Source organism: Artemia sp. Qi Xiang Cuo, chromosome 5 (assembly GCF_049724085.1).
Source record: "Artemia sp. Qi Xiang Cuo chromosome 5, ASM4972408v1, whole genome shotgun sequence".
Lineage (NCBI taxonomy): Eukaryota > Metazoa > Arthropoda > Branchiopoda > Anostraca > Artemiidae > Artemia > Artemia sp. Qi Xiang Cuo.
Window position 1 is genome coordinate 3,641,626 of NC_142798.1, and position 27,096 is coordinate 3,668,721.

Here is a 27,096-nt window from a genome sequence, read left to right on the forward strand (position 1 = left end):
ACCTGACATAAACTACAGTGACTAAGTATAATCCTAAATAGAGCTCATGTTTACCTATTAAATAAAAAAAAACAAGTTTTTTTAACTGAAAGTAAGGAACGACGTTAAAACTTAAAACGAACAGAAATTATTCCTTATATGAAAGGGGCTGTCCCCTCCTTAACGCCTCGCTCTTTACGCTAAAGTTTTTTATTGTTTAAAAAAATAGAGTTGTTAGAAAGTCAAACTTTAGCGTAAAGAGCGAGGCGTTAAGGAGGCGACTCCCTTTTTATTTAATTTTTGAACATTTTTGAATTAATGCAGGTTTTGATTTTGGCTCACCGTACATGAATAATTAGAACAAAATTTGAATATTAATTTTACTTTCATTTGGTTAAATGGCTTTCTCGAAACTTGTTTAATTTTATCTACGAACGTTTTTATTAGTAGTAAATATACTCAACTTACGAATTAACTTACGTAACGAACTTCTATATTTTTTCTTCTATATATTTTAATACGTATATTAGGGGGTTCGCCCCCCAGTCAATACCTTGCTCTTTAAGCTAAAGTTCGAATCTTGTTCCAATTGTTTAAAAATGACCGCTTAATCACAAAGGCCGTTAATTAGAATAAATAGCTCTTATGAAAGTACTAAAAAATTGACTAGGGGGTGAACGAAATCATATATGTAATATTTTCTGTTCGGTTTAACTTTTGATGTTGCTGCTGTTGCAGTTGAAAAACTAGTTTTTTTATATTTAATTTCTGATCTTTTTTTAAATAATGCTGGGATGTCCGGCATCCCCTTCATAGCAATGACCCTTCCCCCATGAAAACTTCCTTCATGGAAAGACCCTCCAAAATACCCCCCCCCCCCCTACCAGAAAAAATCTCCCCTGAAAACGTCTGTATAGTTCCCAATAACCAATACCATATGTTAACATTGGGTAAAATTCATAACTTTCAGCCCTCCCCCCGGGAGCTTCGGGGTATTAAGTCATCGTAAAAGACATATTTATAATATTTTCGAACATGCTGAACAAAATGGCTATCTCAAAATTTTGATCGGGTGACTTTGGGAAAAAAAATGAGCATGGGAGGGGGCCTAGTTGCCGTCCATTTTTTTGGTCACTTAAAAAGGGCACTAGAACTTTTAATTTCCATTCCAATGAGCCCTAACACGATATTCTAGGACAATTGGGTCGATACGATCACCCGTGGGAAAAAAATAAACAAAAAAAAACAAATAAAAAAATAAAGACGCACCCGTGATCTTTCCACATTTTCCACATTTTTGTAGATAGGAGCTTGAAACCTCTACAGTAGGGTTCTCTGATACGCTGAATATGATGATGTGATTTTCATTAAGGTTCTATAGATTTTAGGGGGTCTTTGTCTCTTTTTTTGAAAATCAGCCAAATTTTCTCAGGCGCGTAACTTTTGATGGGTACAATAGCAATAAATAAACAACATTGCTCTCCGGTGTTAGTCTCCAGTCTCCTGTGTTCCGCCAAATCAGCCAAATTTTCTCAGGTGCGTAACTTTTGATGGGTACAATAGCAATAAATAAACAACATTGCTCTCCGGTGTTAGTCTCCAGTCTCCTGTGTTCCGCCAAATCAGCCAAATTTTCTCAGGTGCGTAACTTTTGATGGGTAGGACTAAACTTGATGAAACTTATATATTTGAAATCAGCATTAAAATCTAATTCTTTTGATGTATCTATTGGTATCAAAATTTCGTTTTTTAGAGTTTCGGTTACCATTGAGCCGGGTCGCTCCTTACTTACAGTTCGTTATCACGAACTGTTTGAAAACTGCCTAAGCTATGGACAAAATTTTCTCCAAACATATAAGTCTTAAGTTATGCTACTGTCAACAATTTTATGTTGTAGTGTGAAACACCCATTACCTGGGTACTATCAAATGGAGTTTTTCTATAACGTAATCATAAAATATCCATTTTAAAACCAAAAATCGAGATAATTATTGGACTAGGTTTTATTTTGAAAAAGTCATGCCAATTTAAGTCAAGACCATGCAAAAATTTTCTAAATATATTTTTCTACTTTAAAAAAAAAATCTACTCAAAATAACTTTACGTTTCACCTGTATCTAATTTATGTATTGTTTTGTTTCCTCGGTTAAGCATTGCAATTAGCCTATGCACAAATATATAAATATAGGGACTTATCCTGAGTCAGATTATTTTAGCTAATTTAACAGACATTTGTTGCATACAATGAGAAGCAATAATTCTTATACGTTAGAAGTTTCAAATTCGCTCTGTATTTCCGTGAGAAAAATTCATTATTTTTTTTTCTTTTAATACACAAAAACTTGACGAAAATTTCTTTAACTTACTAATTTTATCGTTGCAAGTATTTTGTAATATTTATGCAATGTAATCTTTTATCACAACATCACGTTTAAAAAAAAAGGTAACCAGAAACAACAGAAATTGAAAGGAACAATTTCGAACGTGAAACAAACAGAAATAACCATAAATAATTGTGGTGCAGCGATACCCTGTAAACGTCTTGAAAGACGAGCCTTATTTGTGCTTTACTGAAAACTAGATAGATTGCTTAAATATAAATTTTCGTTAGGCCATTTTATTTTTCTATATATTAGGAAGATAATTTTCTAGAAATTTATGTGAACGGATTAGACAAAAGACAAGAGTGGCGAAAATAGTTTTTTTTTGTCAAATTGTAAAACAAAACTTTTTTTTTAGCCTTTGGTTTCATCTTTACCATCTCGTCATAAGCAATCACTGATGTTAAATACGTTTCTTTCAAGTGAAAGTAAACAGCAACAGTAAAACTTAAAACGAACAGAGATTATTCTGTGCAATGCTAAAATTGTCTCTAGATAGCATTTTGGTCCTTATTGGGTCAAAATTTGTGTTTCCCCGCATAATATGGCGGCATTTGGCGCTTTACTGTAGGAAGATCTGAAAATTGTAGACAATGTATAAACCTTGTCAATACTATGGCAAGGTTTTCAACTTTTGCGTAATTTACGGAAATTTTGCAACGCTCGGAACTTTTTATAGGTCATTTCAAACTTAACGTATTTTATGTGTTTGGAATCACAGTAAAAAGGAGTTTTTGCTTCCCAATCTTCTTTTTTTATAGTTCCGGTTACGGTACTTGTCTGTTAAACAGAACCCACCCAAGAATTTAAGTTAGGTTAGTCCTAATGAAATATACCAAAACATGATGACAGTATAATACTTTAGAAACAAAATTATGGAGACGATGACAAAGAATTTTTGAAAGCAGGCCGCGCAGAGCTCATTATATTAAATACCTAACCTAACTTAACCTAACCCCTAACTACCTCTAAATATTAAATATTTAAATAAAATATACCTACGTCGTAGTTTTCTCACTAAAAATAAGATCATATCCGATTCCAGACAGGCAAACCGGGTTTGTCAGATCTTAGACAGTGTAATTCTTGAGTATGTTCCGTTAAAGAGACAAATACCTCGGTTACTCCTCGTACAGTTTGAGAACGCCCTGTACCTAGCTCTTTTCATCAGCGGCACCGTTTAGGGGGTAAGGGAGAGGGACATGGACCCCTCTTGCCCCCCCCCCTAATAAAAATTATGGGGATACTCCCCTGCTTTTCATTCTGTCCCTGAACTTTTTAAAATACTTGGTTATAAAATTCCCAAATGTTCATCGTCAGAACCTTAATTATGCACATGACTCACTCGACGCATGGCTTAAGAGACGAATTTTATAGCTTCATAATTTTTCATTCTTTATTTTAACCACAGATGTTCCAACTGCCAAGATTCTGGCACAGGAATTAGTTGTCAGAAGCAAAAAGGGTTTTCTTTTCTTTTAAGATTTCGTAATCATCATGGCAGGTTTTGTTCATCGCATTTTATAAGAAAAGAAGTGACTTGGATTTGGCATAAAATCAGCAAACAGTACACAAGCATAGACGAATAGTATAATTATTCTATAATGTATTACAGGTAATTACTTGGTAAAAAAAAAGTTGTCTTCCTAATTTAGTAACTGAGATAAATGAGCACTTGAACCTTACTCATCCATCCAATCACCTAGGACAAAACAGTAAATCCAAACCCAAACATTAATTCAAACATTAATAACTGTAAATCATTGTCCTAAAGCCAAGCCAAAGCACCTTAAGTCTACAAAATTCAATATTCTCCGAGTAATTACCACATATCAGGGCTCCTCAGAGGAAAACTCACTTGCCCATACGGGTTTCGGTACTTAAATTTTTTGACCCAGGCAAATGAGCGCACCTGCCATAGCGTTGTGCCGAATCTGGCCGAAAGATACCGAGATAAAGTGTTATTTCAAAATATACAAAATTTGTAATATAGCTCGGTACTTGTTAATTATACAGAACAAACCCAAGAAGTGAAGTTAGGTCAATCCTAATAAAATATACCAAAATATGACAAGAATATAATACTTTAGAAACAAAATTAAACAAACTGCATAAAAAAATAATGGAAAGAAGGCCGCCCAGAATGCACTGTATTAAACGCCTAACCAAAATACCCACTCTACATATTAAATATTTAATTAAATATACCTACAACGTAGTTTTCCCACTGAGCCTAAGCTAACTGTATCTGAATACAGATATCAAAACCGGATTTTGTCAGATCTTGCAGATCAAATTCTTGAGTGTGTTCCGAATAGTTTACAAGTAGCTATAGCTTGATTAGCAGTAGAGGAATTTTAGTCTCGAAAAGTATCAGGGAGGCAAATGTCTCCCGCCGGTCTCGCTTTTTTTTCGACCAGTGCACTTGCACGCTGTCGAGATTTTAGAAATCGTACCAGACGTCCCAACATTGGAACCTACAGTCCCGTGAATTTCTGATTTTCTAGTAAATAAACATACTTTTTCTAACTTTTCTCTTCAGGTTCAAGTGGGGTGTCAAGATTTAGATAGAATGAAACTTTAGCTTTTCAAACACTCATTAATTTTGACTATAAGTTTAACCATTTCTCTGGTATTAACGACCAAGAATAAAGAGGCATATTTATATTTAATAAACATATTTTTCCTTACTTTTCTTTTCATTTACTTTACAGTGTTCAATTAGAATATAGTTTTTAATAAAATGTGGACTATGTGTTGATAGACAGTAGAGGGATCCTATTCTTGGAAAAATATGACATTTGATTACAAATTCAGTTTAATTTCAGCCCAAGATTGGGGGGCAGTCAGTGATAAAATCAAGCCGTTCGTGGTAACGAACTGTAAGTAAGTAGCGAGCCGGCTCAATAGTAACCGAAACTCTAAAAAACGGAATTTTGATACCAGTAAATACATCAAAAGAATCGCATTTTTATGCTGATTTCATATAGAAGTTTCATCAAGTTTAGTTTTACCCATCAAAATTTAAGAGGCTGAGAATATTTGCCTTATTTTCGAAAACAAAGGGGAAAACACCCCCTAAAAGTCATAAAACCTTAACGAAAATACACCATCAGATTCAGCGTATCAGAGAACCCTACTGTAGAGGTTTCAAGCTCCTATCTTTTTTTTTCAGGGGGGATCGTATCAACTCAGTGGTCCTAGAATATCGCGAGAGGGCTCATTTGAACGGAAATGAAAAATTCTAGTGCCCTTTTTAGGTGACCAAAAGAATTGGAGGGGCAATTAGGCCCCCTCCCATGCTCAATTTTTTCCAAAGCCACCCGATCAAAACTTTGAGATAGCCATTTCGTTCAGCATAGTCGAAAATCTAATAACTATGTTTTTGAGGATGACTTAATCCCCTACACTCCCCAGGGGAAGGGCTGCAAGTTTTGAACTTTGCCGATTGTTTACATATAGTATTGGTCACTGGGAAGTATACAGACGTTTTCAGGGGTATTTTTTGGTGGGGAGGATCGGAGGGAGAAGGGTAAGTGGGAGAATCTTTCCATAGAGACATTTTTCATGAAGGGGGCATCGGATTTTCCAGCGTGAAGAGCGAGGTATTGAAGAGGGGGAGAACCCCCTCCCCCCATATAAGTAATAATTTCTGTTCATTTCATTTTAATGTTGCTCCTTACTTTCAGTTGAAAAAACTTGTTTTTTTATTTAATAGCAATAAATAAACAACATTGCTCTCCGGTGTTAGTCTCCAGTCTCCTGTGTTCCTCTAGCAACTAATAAGGGGTGAAAAAGGGAGCGAGAAAGCTAGTAAATAAGGGAGAGAATGAGGGGAAAAGTGCAAAAAGAAATAAATCCACTAAGGTGAACTCACAGATGGGAACAATTGGTCCGAACTGTGGATGCTCAAATCACTGTTAGTGTGACAAATCTGTTTCTCTAGGTGAGCTTGGGAAGTGAAAAATTTTATTGCAAATTCTAGAGAGGGTGTTCGATCGTGTTATAAGACTCAATCTATCACCAGCCTGTTAAAACTCGAGGAACCCTGAACAAAGCCACCCTTAGTATCAAGAGGGACTTTTAAAATCTCTTTTCAAGAAAAAAAGGAATAAAGCAGAAATTTGACCTAGAATAAAGTAACAGTTGAGAATCTGAACTTTTTTTTTATTTGGAGTAAAAAGGCAAAAAAGGGCAAAACAGGAATTCAATATATCCAATAATACTATTTATAATAATACTAATATATCAATAATACTAATATATCCAAAAATCCAATATCCGTTTGCAGGTTAACAGTTTTTTTTTTCTTGCGAAGAAGGCTATAGAGAAGGGTTAATGTTGTAAATAAAGGCAAACCGATTGTAAATCATGGGTATAGGTTTTTACCTCGGATACAAAAAAAAATGAACCTGAATAACCCATTTTAACAATGCAAAATTTAAACTATTAAATTTTGGGGAAGCTGACACTGATTGTCAGACACTTTAACAAATTTCTACCCCAAATGAGCTTTAATATATCAAATTGCACGAAATAGATAAATTTTTCACAGAGTATGAATTTCTTCAAGAAATTTCACAGAATACACAATTACGTAACGGATATGTGACTTGGCATGTTATATCTAAGATTCAGGATTATAGTCACTTGCATCAATTCCATACATTTTCTAAATTTGCTTGTTTGTTTTTGCAAAAGGAAAACAACACAAGTAAATGATTGACATCAAACAATTAAAATCTATACTTTGAAATTTGGTCAAAACAAGATATTTGTGTATGCAGGAGTTTTTTATTGATTTAGTGATAGTTTGCATGGGGAAAGTTCATATGCACTTGACTTACTGAGTGTATGAAAAGCATCAAATGTGGATTGATTGCTGATTGAAAAAAAATAGTTTTCTGATGATTTATAAATCGCAATCTTTAAAGCAAAATTACCCTATTCCGTCAGAAACCAAAATTTTTAGGATCGTCTTTCATTTATAAAATTTTGTTTTGCTGAAAGATACTTGGGAATGAATTATGCTGATAGTCCCCACAAAATGATCGTCGAATGAATGAGGCTTTGTTTTTACAGTCTTATGTACATCTGATTGAAATCTATTAATTGATATAAACGCCTAGCACCTCATCTAGGGGTGCAATACCCCCTGGGGAACGAGAAAACACCAAATAATGCTTATAATTAGGAAAATGAGAAACATTTCCATCTAATTTCAAAAAAAAGCAGCCCTTTGTTACTTACCAATTTCAGTATTATCCTAATCGACACTTCAGTACGTTTACCTATACCCCATTCACAATGAGATTTACTAATACCGAGATTTGGCTAGCACTAATTTGAGCGAATCACATCTTTTTCATAGAATTTTCTGATTGGCTGAAAAAATCAAATAGAATCTTATTAACTAAATCTTGTATTAGCAAAATTTCCTTGTGAATGGGACGTTAGAGCAAAATTTGTTTGTTTCCTCTATCATTAGTGGCCAATGAAAATATTAGGCCGAATCAACTTTTATTATAAGGACTACGCAGAGTTAAAAAAAAACTGCGTTCATAATCTAATCGCGTTTTATCTCGGAATGCGTTTTCGAGCAGTAGAACAGTTTCACTCTAAGGTCGCAAGACTTTCATTAACCTTAGTGCTACTTTTTTACAAATAATCAGAATTAGAAACTATCTTTGAAAACAGCAGATATATATATATATATATATATATATATATATATATATATATATATATATATATATATATATATATATATATATATATATATATATATATATATATATATATATATATATATATATATATTAAACCAAATATAAACAATTTTGGTCAAATCTTGAAGGTTATACGTGACTTACCGATTGTATAAAAGCATCGATCATGGATGAAAAGTACATAGTACTGAGTATACCCATCACGAGAAAGAGGACACCAATTATTGCCAATATCGCTAGAAAAAAGAACAACAATAAATTCACTTGATATTAAAATATAATCTTCAAAATCATACCAGAGTAAGGGGAACTGACTAGAGGAGCCTCAAGCTCGTCTATTGGAAAAGAACCATAGCTATTTAGTGTAACCTCGCAAAATCATAAAACGTAAAATAAAACGTAAAAACGTAAACTAAAATATTAGCTGATCTTTTTTTTAATTTCGCATTATTTTGGTAAAAGAACAAGCTTCCCCAAAAGTACATTTTATTCAACTAGCCTGCGTTCTGCATTTTAACCTAGCCCGAACTATTTTACTGTAAACTGGCAAACGAGACAGCGTCGCCGGCTTTTTGTCACTTCACTCTGCTCACCATTGCCTTCAGTCCTCATCAACAGGATTGCGGCATTGACCTCACGTGTTTTAGTCTCACACCACCTCCCTTCACTCGCGTTGTTCAGCAGTTCAGGCCTTTGGCCCTCGCGCTCTCTCAGGATGGCACATCAGGACGTCTTCAAGGTTTCTTATATTTTATATATAATTTTATAAAATATATATATTTTATAAAATTATATTCTCATGCTTATTCTCATTTTATTTCAATTTATTCCCATTTTGTTTGCATATTATTCTCATGCTTCCGAAATCATTCTACAAAAACTTCACGTGTCTAGCTCGAATAATTTAGTTGCAAATCCAACAGAAAGGCATTAATTTTGATTATATGGTAAAAAAAAAATTTAAAAAGAAGAATCAGAAACTTGCAGGCTGGGCTCAAAGAAAATTAGACCTTTAATCAAGCCCAAATAATAAATTAGAATTTTCTACTTCTACTGGTTAATAATACAGTGTCAGTGGTCGTATCAGGCTTAACTGTTTCGTCCACAGGGAGAAACGTTCACATGAATTTATTTGAGGACGTGGGAAAATCCCATTCCATGTACGTCTGGTTCGTGCATATTCCGAAGTTCCACGGACCTGAAGCATTCTTGTCGTTGGTGCATTGGCGAGTTACGCTTAATTCCGCTTTCCAATTTTTTGAATCCGTTTAAAAATATACATGTGTAATGAAAACAATAAAAATAGTCTTTAGACTAGGAAGAGACTTTCGAAGTCTTTAGTCTATAAACTTTTGAACGTAGAGACTAGAAATTCTGTTGCATTCTGTTCCTTTGGGCCGTGGGATATGCAGTGACTACAGAAGCATTGATAGTTTTTTTTGGAATATTCTTTTCTTGATTTGAGAAAAAAAGAAGATCAAGAAAGCTCGACTTTGAATGATGTCGTTCATTCCAGGTTAGGTTCCCATTCATTACCAATTTACCATTTTTTTGCCTGTAATTCACAATTCTGAGTCACTCAAATTTTGTTCAAGAAAAGCAAGTGGAAGCAAAGAGCTAAGCAAAGACAATTCGCGAGAACCGCAGATCACTTTTACCAAGTGAAGCTTGGTGTACCAGCCCGCGGAATTAGGTAACCCAGCAAGCAAAGTGAGGTACCGGGCCTACAAAGCGAGGAATCTTATTCCAGAAAGCGAAGAATCTCGACCAAACAACACGAGATACCCTAATTCACAAGGCATGCCACCCCTACCAGGGCCATGGCCATGGAGCCTTTGTGGGGATTTGTAGATTGTTATGTAATTATTTTACTGGTATATGGAAAATAAATCTATCTATCTAAAAATCCATCTATCTACCCCCAGTGCAAGGCAACAGCGCATTGAAAGTGAGTCACCCGGCTTACAAAGCGAGAAACCCTGGTCGGTAAAGCAGGGAATCCCAGCCGAAAAATCCAGGCACCCGATTCGAAAACCACTGAAACCTGGCTTTTGCTAGTCTTATACGTATTCAGCTTCCTCGTGTTATCGTGTAGCACTATCTTAGGATATCAAGGAAAATAACTAGACAGCATACGTATTGCAGTGTTGCCAACACTTCGAACTAAACTATACCGGTTTTTCAAATAAAATTGAACCACAAGAGACTAGTTTGTACCATCTGAAGAGTAGGTTAAACTTTTGCCGCAACAAGAAGAAAATTTTCGATAAACTAAAACTTGAAGAGATATCCCAGTTAGAAAGGATCAAGTAAATCCAACGCGTAATGGAAAATTTGTTTGTATCAAAAAAAATTCCAAATGTACCGTATTGTATCAGGACCTCCAAATTGTACCAAAAACGGTATAATTGTACCGCGTTGGCAACACTGACGTATTGTGTTGATTTGCCGAAACAATTTAAGATCTTTGAACGCTCTCCCTTGGTCATTGATATTTTCTTCCTGTCTGGTTACAGATTGACCAGCAAGTTATCTGGTATAACTTAATGGTATATTGCCTGGTATAACTTGGTATAACTGGTATCTTGCCTGGTATAAATCTGGTATAACTTCCCCATATTTAACTTCCAATTTGTCGTTTATTGCTGTGCTCCTGTGTTTTCAACCAACTACTACCTCGAGAGTGAAATTGTCTACTATTCAAAAATTTATTCTGAAAAAAAATCGCTCCTTGTCAGGATTTCCAACCCTCCTTTTGAACAGTCCATAGTCCAGTTATTAATTTGTGTCAGCTTTTTTTTGTATCAGGTTTTTTTTTCTTTGTTAATGATAGTTCCGCAATAATTTCGCTCCAAGGAAAAGTGCTGACGTCTCGATTAGAATGAAACTGAATTTTCTGTTGCTAAGTAGCAAAGGGCCGTAAAGAGTCAAAGGGCAGCACAGTAACAGTAGCAGTAACAGTAGGAACAAAGAAACAATAAAAAGTACAGTAAAAAAAGCGCCTTACATTTCAAACGTAGAACGTTCGAAACAGCGGAAAAAATATGCTAAATGGAAGACGATCTTCAAAATTCGTTTCTGATGAAATTGGATAATTTCACTCTCAGGTCGCAAAATACCTATTCCAGGCTTTTTCCGTTGTCCAAACAAAAACAGCTAGCTAACAATATTCCACTAAGTATCTCCTGGCCGTCCAAAAGAAAAAAAACTGTTAGCTAACATTTTTAGAGAATTTAGTACTTGTGCACTAATTGGTACACACCGCTATAGACTGTCCAGCGAATGCAGACATGGAGACCCGTAAAGCGGGTAATTGTTATCTAAATTGATCGAAGAGCGTGGTTTCTCATTGAATTTACAATATTTAAACTGTTGTTTTTTGGGGGTTTAGGGGGGGGGGAAGGGACCTAGGTTAGGTTACGTATTTAATATATGGTATGCTTTATCCCCCCCCCCCCAGTGCAAATATATAGCCCAAATCTGTTTCTAAAATATTATATATTCATCCTATTTTATTTTTTTTGGATTAGCATTAACCAAACTTGACTTCTTTCGTGTGTACCATTTGGTGAACAACTACCGATAATTTCTCTAACAAACCAAATCATTCTTGGAAAATTTCAAGCGCAATATGCAAAACTAGATAACGATGCAAGGCAGGGTGACTTCATTATATGCTTATAATATTGACAGAAAGTACAGGATTATAAATATCACGTGGCGTAATTTCGTCAAAATCCTTCAGGGGGCAAAGTTGGAGCCAATTTTCCCAAATCAAGTGAAAATGACAGTGAAAACCGAAAATGAGCCATACAGTACCATAAAGGTTAAGATATACTGAAGAAAACTAACCCGTGTCTGTAAATATTTGAATTGTGCAGGCTTATCTTAGTTTTGACAAGATTTTTAAAGAAACTAAATTTCAGATGGGGGGGGGGGCAAACTGGGGTCTAGGAGGGGCAAACCAAGGTCGGGGAGGAGAAATCCCCCCTACTCCACAGAAAATTACACCCCTGCCAATATTTATTGGGAATATTATTCCGTAAAAATAAAAGAGGTGACAGCCAGGGCGAATCTCCAGCGTTTTTATTGAGGAGGCAAAAGAGGTCCATATCTGGATAGTCAAAGGGCAGGGGATGAATAATATTTTTTCTTTATATTATTGGGGGGGGCAACTGCCCCCCTTGCCAACCCCAAACGACGCCTCTGGTCACAGCAGTACTGTTTCTAAATTAAATTTTAAACAAAAACGAGCATAGATTAATTTAAGAAAAACAAACTTATTCCGAGAAAAGTAAAGAGCGAACTTGAAACTTAAAACTAACAAAAATTATTACTTCAGAGCCTATCCAACATATATCAATAAAACTAATACAAATAAATCAATTGGTGATATTTCCCTATGTTTGTAACATTACAGAAAACTATCGCTTTACTGAAAACAATATAAGAGTTTTGGTGCGGTAAAAGTAAACCTTTTAAGGACACTTCTAGCAGTATAAAAGTAAAGCGTTTTTAGATTGTTGCTTTATTTGTTTATTTTTCGTTGAATTTGGCATCACTTCTGCACAATGAGCTCGGTTCAAAGATTGACTGTCGTTTGGGATTTGAAAAGGAAATTTCATGATTATCAAACAGTTCGTGGTAACGAACTGTAAGTAAGGAGTGATCCGGCTCAATGGTAACCGAAATTGTAAAAAACGGAATTTTGATACCAATAGATACATCAAAAGAATCAGATTTTAATGCTGATTTCAAATATATAAGTTTTATCAAGTTTAGTCCTACCTATCAAAAGTTACGCGCCTGAGAAAATTTGGCTGATTTTCGAAAAAAGGAAAGACCCCCTAAAAGTTATAGAACCTTAATGAAAATCACATAATCATATTCAGCGTATCAGAGAACCCTACTGCGGAGGTTTCAATCTCCTATTTACAAAAATGTGGAATTTTGCATTTTTTGCCAGAAGAAAGATCACGGATGCGTGTTTATTTGTTTTTTTTGTTTTTTTTCCAGGAGTGATCGTATCCACCCAGTGGTCCTAGAATATCGTGGGAGGGCTCATTCAAACGGAAATTCAAAGTTCTAGTGCCCTTTTTAAGTGACCAAAAAAATGGGGGGCAACTAAGCCCCTTCCCACGCTCTTTTTTCCCCGAAGTCATCAAATAAAAATTATTAAATAGCCACTTTGTTCACCAGGGACAAAAATGTCATAACTTTGTTTTTTAGGATGACTTAATCCTTTGAAATCCTCGGAGGGGGGGCTGAAAGTTATGAACTTTACCTAATGTTAACATTTAGGCCCTTATTGGTTTTTGGAAAGTATACAAACGTTTTTAGGGGGAATTTTTTCTGGTAGTGGGGGGAGTGGGTCGGGGGTTATGTGGGAGGATCTTACCATGAAGGAAGTTTTCATGGGAGAAGGGACATTGCTATGAAGGGGGCGCTGGATCTCCTAGCATTATTTAAATAAAGATCAGAAATTATATATATAAAAAAAAACAAGTTTTTTAACTGAAATAAAGGAGCATCATCAAAAATTAAGATGACAGAAAACATTGCGTATATGATTTATTTCATCCCCTAATAAGTAACTCACTCTTTAAGGCAAATATTATTTAGTAAAATCATAAGAGCTATTTATTCTAATTCACGGCATTTGTGATTAAGGGGTCATTTTTAAAGAATTGGAACAAAATTCGAACTTTAGCTTAAAGAGCAAGGTATTGACTAGGGGGCGAACCCTCTAATATATGTATTAAAAATATAAGAATATAGAGGTTCGTTACGTAAGTTAATTCGTAAGTTCCGTATATTTATTACTAATAAAAACGTTCGTAAATAAAATTAAACAGGTTTCGAGAAAGCCATTTAACCAAATAAAAGTAAAATTAATATTAAATTTTTTTTTTTATTATTCATGTACGGTGAGCCAAAATCAAAACCTGCATTAATTCAAAAACGTTCAAAAATTAAATAGAAAAAAACAAGTTTTTTCAACTGAAAGTAAGGAACGCGTTAAAACTTAAAACGAACAGAAATTATTCCGTATATGAAAGGGGCTGTCCCCTCCTCAACGCCTCGCTCTTTACGCTAAAGTTTGACTTTTTCACAACTCTATTTTTTTTTAAACAATGAAAAACTTTAGCGTAAAGAGCGATGCGTTGAGGAGGGGACCGCCCCTTTCATAAACGGAATAATTTCTTTTCGTTTTAATTTTTAACGTCGTTCCTTACTTTCAGTTAAAAAAACTTGTTTTTTTTTATTTAATCTTGTAGACAAGTTCGAAGTGTCGATACAGACTCGCTTTAGAATTTGTATCACAACTTATAATTCTCTGTTTTACAGAGAGAAATAACTGGATTTCCAGAGTTCATATTACGGTTGATATATTTTTCTTTTCGACTAATACTAGGTGAGACCAAGATGTTACCTGATAAACCAATCCATTATTTTAAATGCTGTGTAATGACTTTAAACTTATTATTTTTCTGTCTAAGTTTTTAAGATAATTTTAATTGTATACTGAAAGTTACTGATATCACAGCTCCTGTAGGACTATGAAAAGCGTTATTAGTTTGCTGTTGCGAGGCTACGTATTTACTTTTGATTCCTAAATCAATATTCTTGTTTTTCATATTTGGCTTTTGTGTTTTCAGTAAAGCGCTAGTTTTCTGTAATGTTACAAAGATAGGGAAATATCACCCGTTGATTTATTTGCATTTGTTTTAGTGATATATTTTAGAAAAGCTGTGAAGTAATATTTTGCGTTCGTTTACAGTTTCAACTTCGCTCTTTACTTCCCTCGGAAAAACTTCGTTTTTTTTTAATTAATTACCAAGCTGAGGTCAACCCACCGGGCCACCACCACGAATTCTGGTCTAACTCCAAGCCGGTCGTTTTAAATTTCCCCCAATTATTACGTTTCCATGACCAGCAAACCTACGAGGGACATGGTGCACTAGGTGAAACAGGAAAGAACAAAAGGTCTGGTATCAGCAACTATAGGGAAACAAAAATGGTAACGAGTAATAAAGGTTTTTTGAATCAAAACATTACAATTTATTTTTCTAAGTACCAATTCCTCAACTGTAATTGAAATAGCAAATACAAAACTACCAATGCCAATTTCTCGGACTATTAACTTGAGGGAAGGTGGAATTTCAAAAAAAAATTTAGATTTTCAATAAGTAAGACTAAAAATTTATATTCATCCTTAACTTTTTTTGTCAAAAAGTTATTAAAAAATTATCGCATAAAGCTACAAAATATCTAAACCTTTTACTGAATATTCAAATTTTGCCTGAATTCAAACTGCAATCCATGTTTTTTATTAAGCAGAGAAATTTAAAAATTATTACGCGCATTCCAAATTAACACATAATAAAACTATGCCAATTAAAATCGAAGAAGTTAGATTTAGAAAATATTTTTTCTAAATTTTTTTTTTCTAAAAAATAGCTTTTTAAATGGAAAGTAAAGTGATATTTAAACCTAAATTAAAACGGAGACAAATTACAATGAATGAATAAATGAAACCAAAAACAAAAATAGACAAAAATGAATAATCAAGTCAAACTTTAACTGAACAGAAATTACCACAAATAAGAGCGAGCTTCCACCCCCTTAAACGCTAAACTGTGCTTTTAAACTGTGCTGAAAACAAAACATACTTTGAATTACTTTGTTAGACTGTTAAACTGAATACTTTGTTAAACTGAATACTTTGTTAAACTGTGCTGAAAACAAAACATACTTTGAATAGTTTCCCTAGTCTAATATGCGACAAGTTTTGACCAATATTGTCTTCCTTTTAAACACTTTCCTTTCAAATGTATAAAAGGTCAATTGGTGAAAATTGGTTAGTTCGCCAATTCAAAATATTACTTTAGCGAACTAGTTAAATTGCTTCAAAATTACCAATTAATGTTTTAGAATCACTAATTAGGCATTAATTTTCTATCAGTTTGAATGAAATGAAATCAGAAGGAAAAATAATGACAAAAAAAAACTTTTTAAAAAGTAAAATTAAATTGAAATCCAAAAACGTATTTATTCTTTTTTTTCCTGTCTTATAAAGTCAGGAAGGTAAGCTATTATTGCTGGTGATATCATAAAAAAAAGAATTGTTCGAAATACAGACCTTTTCCTGACATAAAATTCCATCTACTTTATAAAACGAGAAAAATGTATCATATAACAATTTAGAGATCATTTATAAGAGAATATTTATAGGTCTTTTATATTTACTTCTGTTAAAGAGAACATTTATAAGCCTTTTTTATTTACTTCTTCATGTGAATTCCATAATAAATAGTCATGTACACAAGAGGCGGGAGAGGTTTCAAATTTCCCTTGCTCAAAAAGAATTTTAGTTCGTTACTGTACATCCAACAAAGTTCTATCTATTGGATTATTAGTGATATTCTGTTTACACCACAGTTTATATAATTAGCAGTATGATCATTCTCTATCTCACCCATTATAAAAACCCGGACCGGGGTTAGCTTGTTTCTGCATTAGCTTTATTTCCGTTTTGGGAGATATAAACATAGGCGAAGTCAGATTAGCGGGGATGCAGGTTAGTCTGTTTGCGACTGTTTCCATCAAATGTACCGGGAGTAAAACACGATATACTTGAAATACCAAAATAAAGTTCCTTCTTTAATTCGGACTCCTATAATTAAGCTAAATCTAGTTTCAAAAATGAAAAAGTCCTTAATCAGCGAAGACAAGAAACTGCAATCTTTGGATTTAGCTAAGACAGTGAGCAATAAGAAAAGTGCTACGCACAATATTTTTAAGGACGTTTAAACGATAAGAAACGTGTGAACGCCTAAATCATCAAAAATATTTAAGACGTATTATTGGACGAGGGTTCGCGTCCTTGGGGCCCGTGAGCCAATGGCAGGCAGTCCCGAGAGCGCAGGACGAAAGAACTGCGCTTGGGAGTTGGGTAACTGTGTTTTTTAATTTTAATATTAAGTTGGATCTAAAAGAGTTCGTACCGCAAATAATCTCGGTCACCATTTATTGTCTTTGAAGTGACCCATTGCTGTACAACTAAGCATGTAAGTTTAATAAATCTATTGTCTTTTTATAAGTGTTCGTTTCTCTTGTATGTCTGAGTCTAGTCCGATAATAGGTAACTAGTTCGCCAGTCTCCAAGGTAAATGCTCCCAAAGGAATCTGACCTCCAAGCGGCGCTATAGGAGAAATCCCTATCACCACGAGCGAGCCTTTCCTATTACCACAAATAATTCTTCAATGGTACAAATGGCGCTGTCGGTAGGATGGAGGAAAACTGCGAACTAGTTAGGCTATTTAAACTTTGTAATTCAAATTTAATTTTTGGAAAGATACAGACATATAAGAAAATTGATTAGGCCTATAACCGCTTGGATAATATAGTAAACCCCTTATATAAAATTGTATATATTTTCAAACCCAAAATTATGTTATGAAAATTTTATTTTAATTTGTTAAAACCGCAAAAAAAAAAACGAAAATATGGAGGATCTTAATGAATTACTAATAGTGCAAAAGTTAGTCGCAAAAAATATAGAGATTACAAAATCTATCCCGGAATACACTTGTCAATCAGATATTGACGAATTTAATATCCATATGACCCAGTTTGTACAATTAACAAAAACAGAAGTTGAACCATTAAAAGACATGCTCCTACTACGATTAAGAGGCCAGGCCTTAACCTTTCTAAATCAGGTCGAGCATACCATAGGAAATAACGCCAACTTGACAATAAATACTGTTGATGACTTATTAAAAGCATTCAAAGAGAGATTTATAGAAACCTGTTCAATAAATAAATTAAAACATGGAGTAGTGAACTTTGATTTTTCACAAAATATAAGGGAATATCTGGATAATATACGCATTTATGTAGAAGCAAAATACGGAAGTGGTTCTGGGCAACTGTATGAAAAAATCATACTAAATACCTTTTTGCAAGGGCTACCCCCAAAACTATATAGATTAGTAATATCCAAGAATATTCAGACGTTGGATCTTGCAGTCCAAGAGGTAGAACGACTAATTGAAGTTGATAAAATGGTTGCAAATCATAGTAATGCAAAAATAAACAGCCTAGGCGACTCAAACGCGAACCTAATCTTCAAGGGCGATCAGACATCCCCCAATTTCTTTTCAAGGGATAACTCCCCAGTAACACAAAGAAACAAAACGCCAGAACCCGCTAGGCAGAAAACAGTACGTTTTCAGCCCTTTAACCCTACAATAATAAGGTGCTATAACTGCAATCATGTTGGCCACATAGCAAGAGAGTGCCACTACGTCACCAATCCCAGACCAAGAAATACTGTCGGTCATATGCAACTTTACGGTGACCATTTATTCAGAAGAACAAATTTTAGCACCGATCGTGCAATAGGCTATAGCCAGGGGGATTGCGCCAATCAGTACCTTATAATGCGTACCAGCCAAATTTGTACAGCCCTTTCCCCAACAGGCAAATTAATTACAGTTTTGAAAACCCAAATACTCGCCAAGGCCAATATAATGCGAGAATGCAATATAAAAATAATGAACATGTCCCGATGAGAAATGAAAATTTTACAAGCCAACAGCACTGGCTAACAGTGCCAGCAAACCGCACTGACACGAGACATCCACGTTACCATAATAATACATGGCAAAGACACGCAGACAAAAATCATTTAAACATGCCTACGGAGCCTAATACGTCTGAACATCTGTTACAGGCACTGAGAAATGAAATAAATTCTCAGGGAAACGCTTCAGGCCCCTCAGAAACATAAGTTGGACCCCGAGGGTGCCAGGAATATTTAATAGGTCCAAAACAATACTAGTGCCTTCTTGTAGTGATATTATTAACAGGTTACCTATATTTAATGATTTTTTTGTAGAAAACGTTTACTTTACGGACTTAGTTGATAATGGTGAGACTGTAAATATAATAAACTCTTGATTATTTAATTCAAAAACCCTGAACATTAGGCTAAAGAAGAACACACAAAATCAGAATTTAACAAGTATCACAGGCCATAAATTCAATGCGAATAGATCAATATGTCTCAACTTAACAAGACACAACAGAACATTCAAGACAAATTTCATCATATGCGATAATCTCCCATATGAAGCTATTATAGGGGCAAATTTTCTAAGGTCTAATAGAATACTATTAGACGTAGCCAACGAGAGGTTGGTCTACCCAGCTAAGGTGGAGGAAGAAATTTCTACCTTAAGAAATCGTAACAGAGGTTACGAAGATAACATAACAGTAAACAAAATTTCTAGTGGTATAATGTCGAAATATTTTGAACCCCATGTCTCGCAAAGACATGTCATAATTGGAAATTTGTTCAATTATCCTTAGAAATATCGCAAAAATGAAGTAAATTTAAATAATAACAGTATTGAATCTGCGAAAATGAAAATAGGAGATATGCTACAGTACAGATCAAATGAAATTAAGAAAATAGTTGAATTGTGGAAAAACATAATAAAACCCAACGTGAAGCCACAAGATGCCGCAATGGCGCAGCATCGCGCCAGCATGAACCTAATAAACAATGAAAATGAAGAGAAATATTACGGATTTGCGATAAGGAAAACAAAAGTCCCTCCCAAACCGATGCAAAAAATCCAAATATCACAACTGATCGAGCCAGTAATTAGCAAATCAGAAATATGGTTTACGACACCGTCTGAAATACCCGAAAATCTTTTATGCGAGGACCAGATTATATATTATGACAAAGGGGAAGGTTTTATTTGGGTAACCAATAACCATGAAAATAATACAATTAAAATTAAAAAGGGGACCTGTTTAGTCCAAATCCAGGTTTTAACTGAAAATGATTTAAATACATGGAAAAATTCAAAAAGAAACCTAGTTAACGGTATTAAAACTACAAATAATGAATACCCTATGACTAAATCGCAATTTTTAAACAAATTTAAAATGTATCATATTACTTATATGTAAATTAATAAAAAATTATGCTAATTTTTATGTAATTTTAAGTATTTATTTTATGAATCTTAAAATGAAATGGGTATTATCAAATTTTACACGAATTAATTTTTAACGACTGGTAACCCCGTAGCAAAACAGCCATATCGTGTGCCATATAAGCACAAAGAGTTTTTAAAGAATAAAATCCATGACGTATACATGACCGATATTATACGAAAAAGCATAAGTCCGTATCGTTCAAAAATAATAATAGTACACACACATGCTTTATAGCTCAGGCTCTTTGGGGAGTATAGTGCTCTCAATACTCCCGTAATGAGAGACAAAGTTCCTCGACCGAGAATAGACAAACTTCTGGACTCACTGTCACGCAAAAACAAAAAATTTAACTCTTTGGACATTTCACAATGCTAACACCAAGGAAAAATAGACGAAAAGGATGTCCATAAAACTGCATTATCAGCATCCGAATATGGATCTTATGAATACTTGAGAGTACCATATGGGCTTAAAACAAGTTCAAGCGCGTTATGTAGACCCTTATTGCACCTGTTAAGAGGATTAAAGAATATAATTCATTTTGTCGATGATATCATATGCGTGGGTGAAAACACTGAGCAGCACTTATCAACCTTAGCTAAGGTGTTCGAGAAGTTCAGGCAAGTCAATTTAAAATGCCGGCCTGAGAAAGTAAATTTATTTCAATCCAACATTAAATTATTAGGAGTAGTAGTAACCCAGTGAAAGATATCCCCAGACCATGCTAAAATAAAATGTGTTGAAAACCTCAAGCCCCCCAGAACTATGAAAGAATTAAGGGGAATTTTAGGACTTACTGGCTACTTTAGAAAATTCGTACGCAATTATTCCCAATTTGCGAAACCCCTCACGGAATTAACCAAAGGAAACTCCCATAATGTTACCTGGTCCCAGGAAGCTCAAACTTCCCTAGACCGACTCAAACAGGCACTCACTTCTGAACCAATTTTATCAATCCCTGATTTCGAAAACGGAAAATTCATCGTTACCACCGATGCTAGCTCGAAAGGCATAGGCGCTATCCTTTCGCAAACAATCCCAGTAGAAAACCCTAACCCTCTACAGGGAACACCCAAACAAAATGAAAAAGTTATATGCTATTCAAGTAAAACTTTATCAAAGGGCGAAAGTAGTTATTCCGCCACAAACTTAGAATTATTATCTATTATCTACCACTTGGACAAATTTAGACATTATTTAATTGGTAGAAAATTTATATTAAGATCAGACCATAAAAGCTTGCAGTACCTACACACATTTAAAAACCCCACGGGCATTCTAGCTAGATGGATTATGAAAATCCAAGACCTAGATTATGAATTTGAACATTTAAAGGGAAAACAAAACGTAGCTTGCGACTTTTTGAGTAGATATACAGAAAATGGTCGGTCGGAAACTGAAGAAAATGAAGTTAACGCTAGAAATGCTAAAATTAAACATAGATATAAGAAAAACAAATTCAAAGATGCAGTAAAAGAAACTAAGATTAACTATTGTCCCTTGTCTTTGGAAAATATAAAAAGAAAGCAAAAAAAGGACGAAATGTGCGTAGCACTAATTGATTATTTTGTGAATGATGAGGCGTTACCGGATAAATTCAAAACTCTTAGAAAAGAGATAGATAATTTTTACTACGACTTTGATGAAGAAATACTGTGTAGAATCGTGACTTCTGAGACAAATAGAAACCAAACCTCGATAAATACCTGTGTTACCACAAAGCTTGATAGGGCCTGCATTCGAATATTTTCATTCGGACACAAGTTGACATTTAGGAGTTATGAAAACGTTCCATAAATTAAAACAATACTTTTACGTACAATCGGCACTGACAAAACTTAAAGAATTTGTAAGTACATGCTAAGCATGTAATTTGAGAAAACCCCCCCAGCGTATCCAAATCCCCCACTGGGAAGGGTCCCAGTAGCAAAGTACCCCTTCGATATTATCTCATTTGACCTGTACGGGACAAATGGAGGCGTACCTGTTTCTAGCAGAGGCCATACATGTATCCTTTTGGTTGTAGATCATTTTTCCGGATTTATTTTTGCAAAAGCTTTAAAAAATCAAGGTGCTTAAGCCACAAGTAAGGCATTTGCAAAATTATTTTTACAATTTGGCATTCCTAATAAAATTTTGAGCGACAACGGGAGCAATTTTGTTGCAAAAGTAACAAAAGATTTAATGACTTTTCTTAATATAGAGAAAATGGTGACAGCGCCGTACCATCCACAACATAATGTAAAAATAGAAAACAGACATAAAATATTTTCGAACTTTCTACTTATTTATACGAAATAAAATAGGAGCGACTGGGATAAATTATTACCTTACTTACCTAACGTAATCAAATAGTATTATACCTAAGAAACAAAATAAACTCATTTTTTTTTAATTTTTGATCTTTTTTTTATAATCCCGTTTTTGTTGATTTTTGAATCTCGGCAAAATTATCACGACTCAGAAGATTATAAACAATAATTCATTAATAGAATGAGGAAAACTTATAAAATAGTTAGGCAAGAATTGGAAAAAAGTAAAATAAACCAAGAGCTAAGAAACCAACCAAAAGTTAAGGGGAATATATATTTCAAAGTAGGAGAATTCGTTTACCTAAGGAACTAGGTGAAAACGGAATGAAAAAAACTTTCCAACAAATATTCTGGGCCTCACAGACTAGTCAAGAAGTATGATAATGAATATACCTTTAAAATGGAGAACCCCGATAGCGGAAAAACTTACAAGGCGCATGTTAGCCGAATAAAAACAGCCAAATTTCCAGAGAGATGGGTATCCCATCCCGCTTCGACTGATTCGTCAGATTCGGAAAATGAGCCCCCTAGGTCAAGACTGGCAGAGCTAAAACCCTTTAATTTCAAACAAGATTATTTTGAAAATGACAGCGATGAACAAAACTTTGAAGAATTTTTAGCAATATAAAATCTAGTTGTTCCTAAGAAGAAATCCCTAATACCAGGATTTTTTCATGAAATAAAAACGACAAACAGTCCAAAAAGCTATTCATCGGTGGGCACTGAAGATTTAGATTATACAATATCTCCAAAAACCCAATTTTTCCCCGATAGAATCTTGACCCCATGTCCCCCCCCCAGAGTTCCAGACGATATGGTTTCCCCTACAACAACACTAAAAAGGCCCCTGTCCTTACAAGAAGAATTAAACAGAGCTGTAGACACCCCCGGTCTTACTGTAAAGAAAACTCCTCCCAAAGATATAACTAAAACAAACCTGCGAGAAGCTATGTATTTAATAAATTTTCCCATAAAAACGAGTCAAAGTACATTGCCCAGGACTAAAAACCCAACGGATTACCAGAAAGGTCGATATCATGATATAACCGTGTCAAAGGTCAAAGCTAAACAACACTGGACGTGGACTTCACGGAGGGAATCCCTATTGCAAAGAATTCCCCATCCCCCTGAAGACATGGCCTTCAAACACTGGAGGAACCCCGCGAAAACTATTGATTCCTCCCAAAGCTCTCATGAATCTTTCAAATCCCCCCAGTTGAGAACTCAAAGCGAGAACTTAGAGAATAAACCTTCTATTTCCAGGGGAGCAGAAATTTACGAAGGAATGGCAGGTGATACCACAAAAAGTGCCACCTCTAAAAGTTCCAATCCAGATTCGTCGGCAACCAGTTCTGAAGAGTCTGAAGTCGAATCAGACCTAATAGTAGCTAAAGAAATAGGGAAAGCAAGGCCGACCTCAGCAGCCGCAAACGGTAAACAAAAGAAATTAAAAGGGAAAGAGTTTTTTAAAAAGCAATACAAAAAATTTGACATTATTTCGCTAGACAAACCGAAAAAGAAAAAACTGCAAGAAACAGAGGAGATAATAACGACACAGTCAGGTAGAACGGTTAAAAAACCTGACAGTTTGAAATATCCCTAATAAACATTAAGACAAAACTCAAAGATGATAAATGTAACACCATAATAACTTTAACAGTTTGCCGTTAGAGTTAACCAAGTAAGTATTTGATTGAGTTTTGGATGTTTTATTTTTGTTAGTCTTATTTCTATACCCTTTCAAATGATAATAGAAAGGTTGGAACAAAAAATAACCAAAGGTAGGAAGCTAGTGGTCTACTAAGAACGACAAGTGGTGTTGGACCACGTCTTGTGGGAAGCCTGGGGAGGAACTCAAGACCCATGATTGTTTTGTAAATTTGTTGTGCGTAAATGAACGTAGGAAGGGATATTCCTCAGTCCTTAAAGTGTAAGAAATTAGTATTTTTATGCCAATAAGGGACAATCAAAACAATAATTAAATGTTTAATAGAAACTTCAGTGAACGCGTTCAGTTTTCGTTTTTGGATCAGAATGATTTGAAAGAGAAACAGAGAGTTTACTTTATTATAAATCCGAGAAAAAAAAAGCGTTTTAATGTAATTATATTATATCTATGACGTATGCTGTCTTCCAGCTGTATTAAGCATTACTTTCAAAGAGAAACAAAGGCATTTATGTCTTTAGCTCCTTGACGAAAAAATTTAATTTCATTTATTCTATATCTATGACGTAATACAATAACAGAGAGATCACCGTTCTATAGTTCTGTGACAAAAATGTTCTTTAATTTCATTGGTTTATCCATGACCTATATTTTGCTCTAATTATTGTGACATATTTTCACAAGTCAGTCATGTTATATCTTACCTATACTGACTCAGGTCCCCTCAGATTTTCTATGAAAATTCGACACAGGTCCAAACAAGAATTGATATCATCAAAAACAAAACAAAAATTTTTTTACTTATCGTTTAATTTCTACAAATAAGTAGACTGCAAGGTGATGACGGTGATATCTTTACTCATGGTTTTATATATGGATTAAGTCGAGGCGAAATCTCCTCTCTACCACGAGCATAAGAGTTTTCTAAGATGTAGAATCCCTGCTGAAATTGCCTTCAACGTGAAGATTGAAAAAAAAAATTTAATCAAAAATAAATCAAATATGCCTAACTTGACTTAAAAATTCGATAATCTGACACTATTCATAGCTAGAGCTTGATCTGAATCGTGTTTTGCTCTATTTTTAGGTTTTTAGTGTTTAATCTTCCTTTTTACTTGCCGTTTTTTTCATTTTTCTTTCTTAAAATATAAGTCAAATTCTTATTTAACTATTCTAATAATAAATTAGTAATCAATTTTTAATTTAATTATTTATAAAAATATGATTTATCAATAAGTTATTAATTAAAATTTAATTATCTCAATAAACTATTTAGAACCTGATAATTTATTTAAGTTAGACTAAGGTTTATGTTTAACTTGAAAAGACTGTGCTTCATTTAGCGAAAAACGTTTATTTTTGTAAAAAAAAATTTTCCTGTTTCCCCTTTTTTAGTTTATGCGAAATTTATTTGAGCAACATGTATATTAAATTATCCAATTCTGATATAGTGAATACTAAAGAAATTTCCTCTTGAAACCTATATTTCTTCACCACCATTATACCCGTACAAATTTCAGCCAGTTTTCAGTATATTTTGATAGAGCGAATTTGTTTTTATTAGCTGAAGTAAACACGACTAATTCGGAGCGTCTGGTATTTTGAAAAGAAGTTTAGTTTTTAAACTATGCAATTCAGTAGGCTATACCCTTATATCTGGCAGCTTTATAAAATCAAAAAAAAACTACCAGTACAGAAGCGTCTAATTATATGAAATATTTTATCTTAGTGCAGATTATAATTATTTTAGGCCTACACATTGCTCATTCATGTATTTCTTACTCGAGTAATATATGTACTAATAGCCAACTATTGGTAACTACAATCAAACAACCTATTGGTACGTTTATATGAAGAATTACACGGCTGATGTGAAATTATATCTCAATAAAAATACGTAAAATTTAAAACCATTTAATAAGTATATATGGATTGAAACCCTGTGTATGTCCAATGGCGACTGCGTAAAATCCACAAGGAATTCCCTATTAATGTGAAGGTGTTTCTCGCTTAACGGATTCTAATAAGACTTTAATATAATATTTATTTATTTAGTGCCGAAGGATTTGCTCAAACAATAGCTTTCTAAAAAGATATTGATGTCAGTTCTTCATTATGCTTATATTCTTTGCCAAGCATTAACTGGAATCTACGGAGGCAAGCTTGGAAATCCTGCGTCTAATGACCTCATTATAAAGGCGAATACGAGGCACCAATGTTGACTTGCAATTACGGAAAAATACTGAGACTAAAAACATCTGCATTTCAGCCGTTAAACCCGGAGCCACATGAGAACGTCTAAGCCAAGAAATAGGGAAGACATCAGAAAACTACTGGGTAGAGAGGTCTCCACTCGTCCTTGTTATGTATCGGTCACCCACTGTAGTATTGTTTGATTAAAACCATGCTGGTGTGCCGCCACACAGGCGTTTCTTATATATCACGGACATACATGAACAATGCAGGCATGAAACATATTGTAAAATTAGACCTCAAACTTAATAATGCAGGGTAAATTATGTTTATTTAATATCGATATTTTCGTTATCAAAACAAATTTGAAGAAATGTCTGTTTTAGATTTTCATCGTGAGTACCAATATTAGTGTATTTATTTAACTCTGTCTCATAGATAAGAAATTATAACCCAATTAATGCGTGAATTATTGTATGTGTATTTACTTCAAAGAACATGTGATTCTGCCGCGCTGTTTTTATTACAGGAAAGTAAATGGACACTTTGGTTATTGAGCATTACAATGAGCTGCCCAGTACAGATACGACACAGTAGCATCTATTTTCATCATATCTCAACCAGCGAAGAGTACTTACCATAACCCCAGGCAAGTTTCATCCCAGCTTCGTCTACGAAAACAACAGTTGCCTTTGATCGTCGTTTCTTCGACTATGAACCATATTACGTATCAGGTAACACTATAATTGAACCTCAGTATCAAGTGCCCTAACGAACTATATAATCAGATAAACGCTGAGAAACCCATCGGTCA

The 27,096-nt window shown here is 34.3% G+C and overlaps 1 protein-coding gene across 2 annotated transcripts in view; it reads right to left on the minus strand.

Annotated features, from left to right (window-relative positions):
- LOC148951729 (lysosome membrane protein 2-like) overlaps positions 1-27,096 on the minus strand; it is a 117,851-nt gene that overhangs the window by 83,725 nt on the left and 7,030 nt on the right. For both annotated transcript variants that reach the window (XM_089089303.1, XM_089089304.1), the window contains exon 2: positions 8,234-8,325. In XM_089089303.1, coding sequence (XP_088945429.1) covers positions 8,234-8,325 — 92 coding nt within the window. The remainder of the gene's footprint in view (positions 1-8,233; positions 8,326-27,096) is intronic.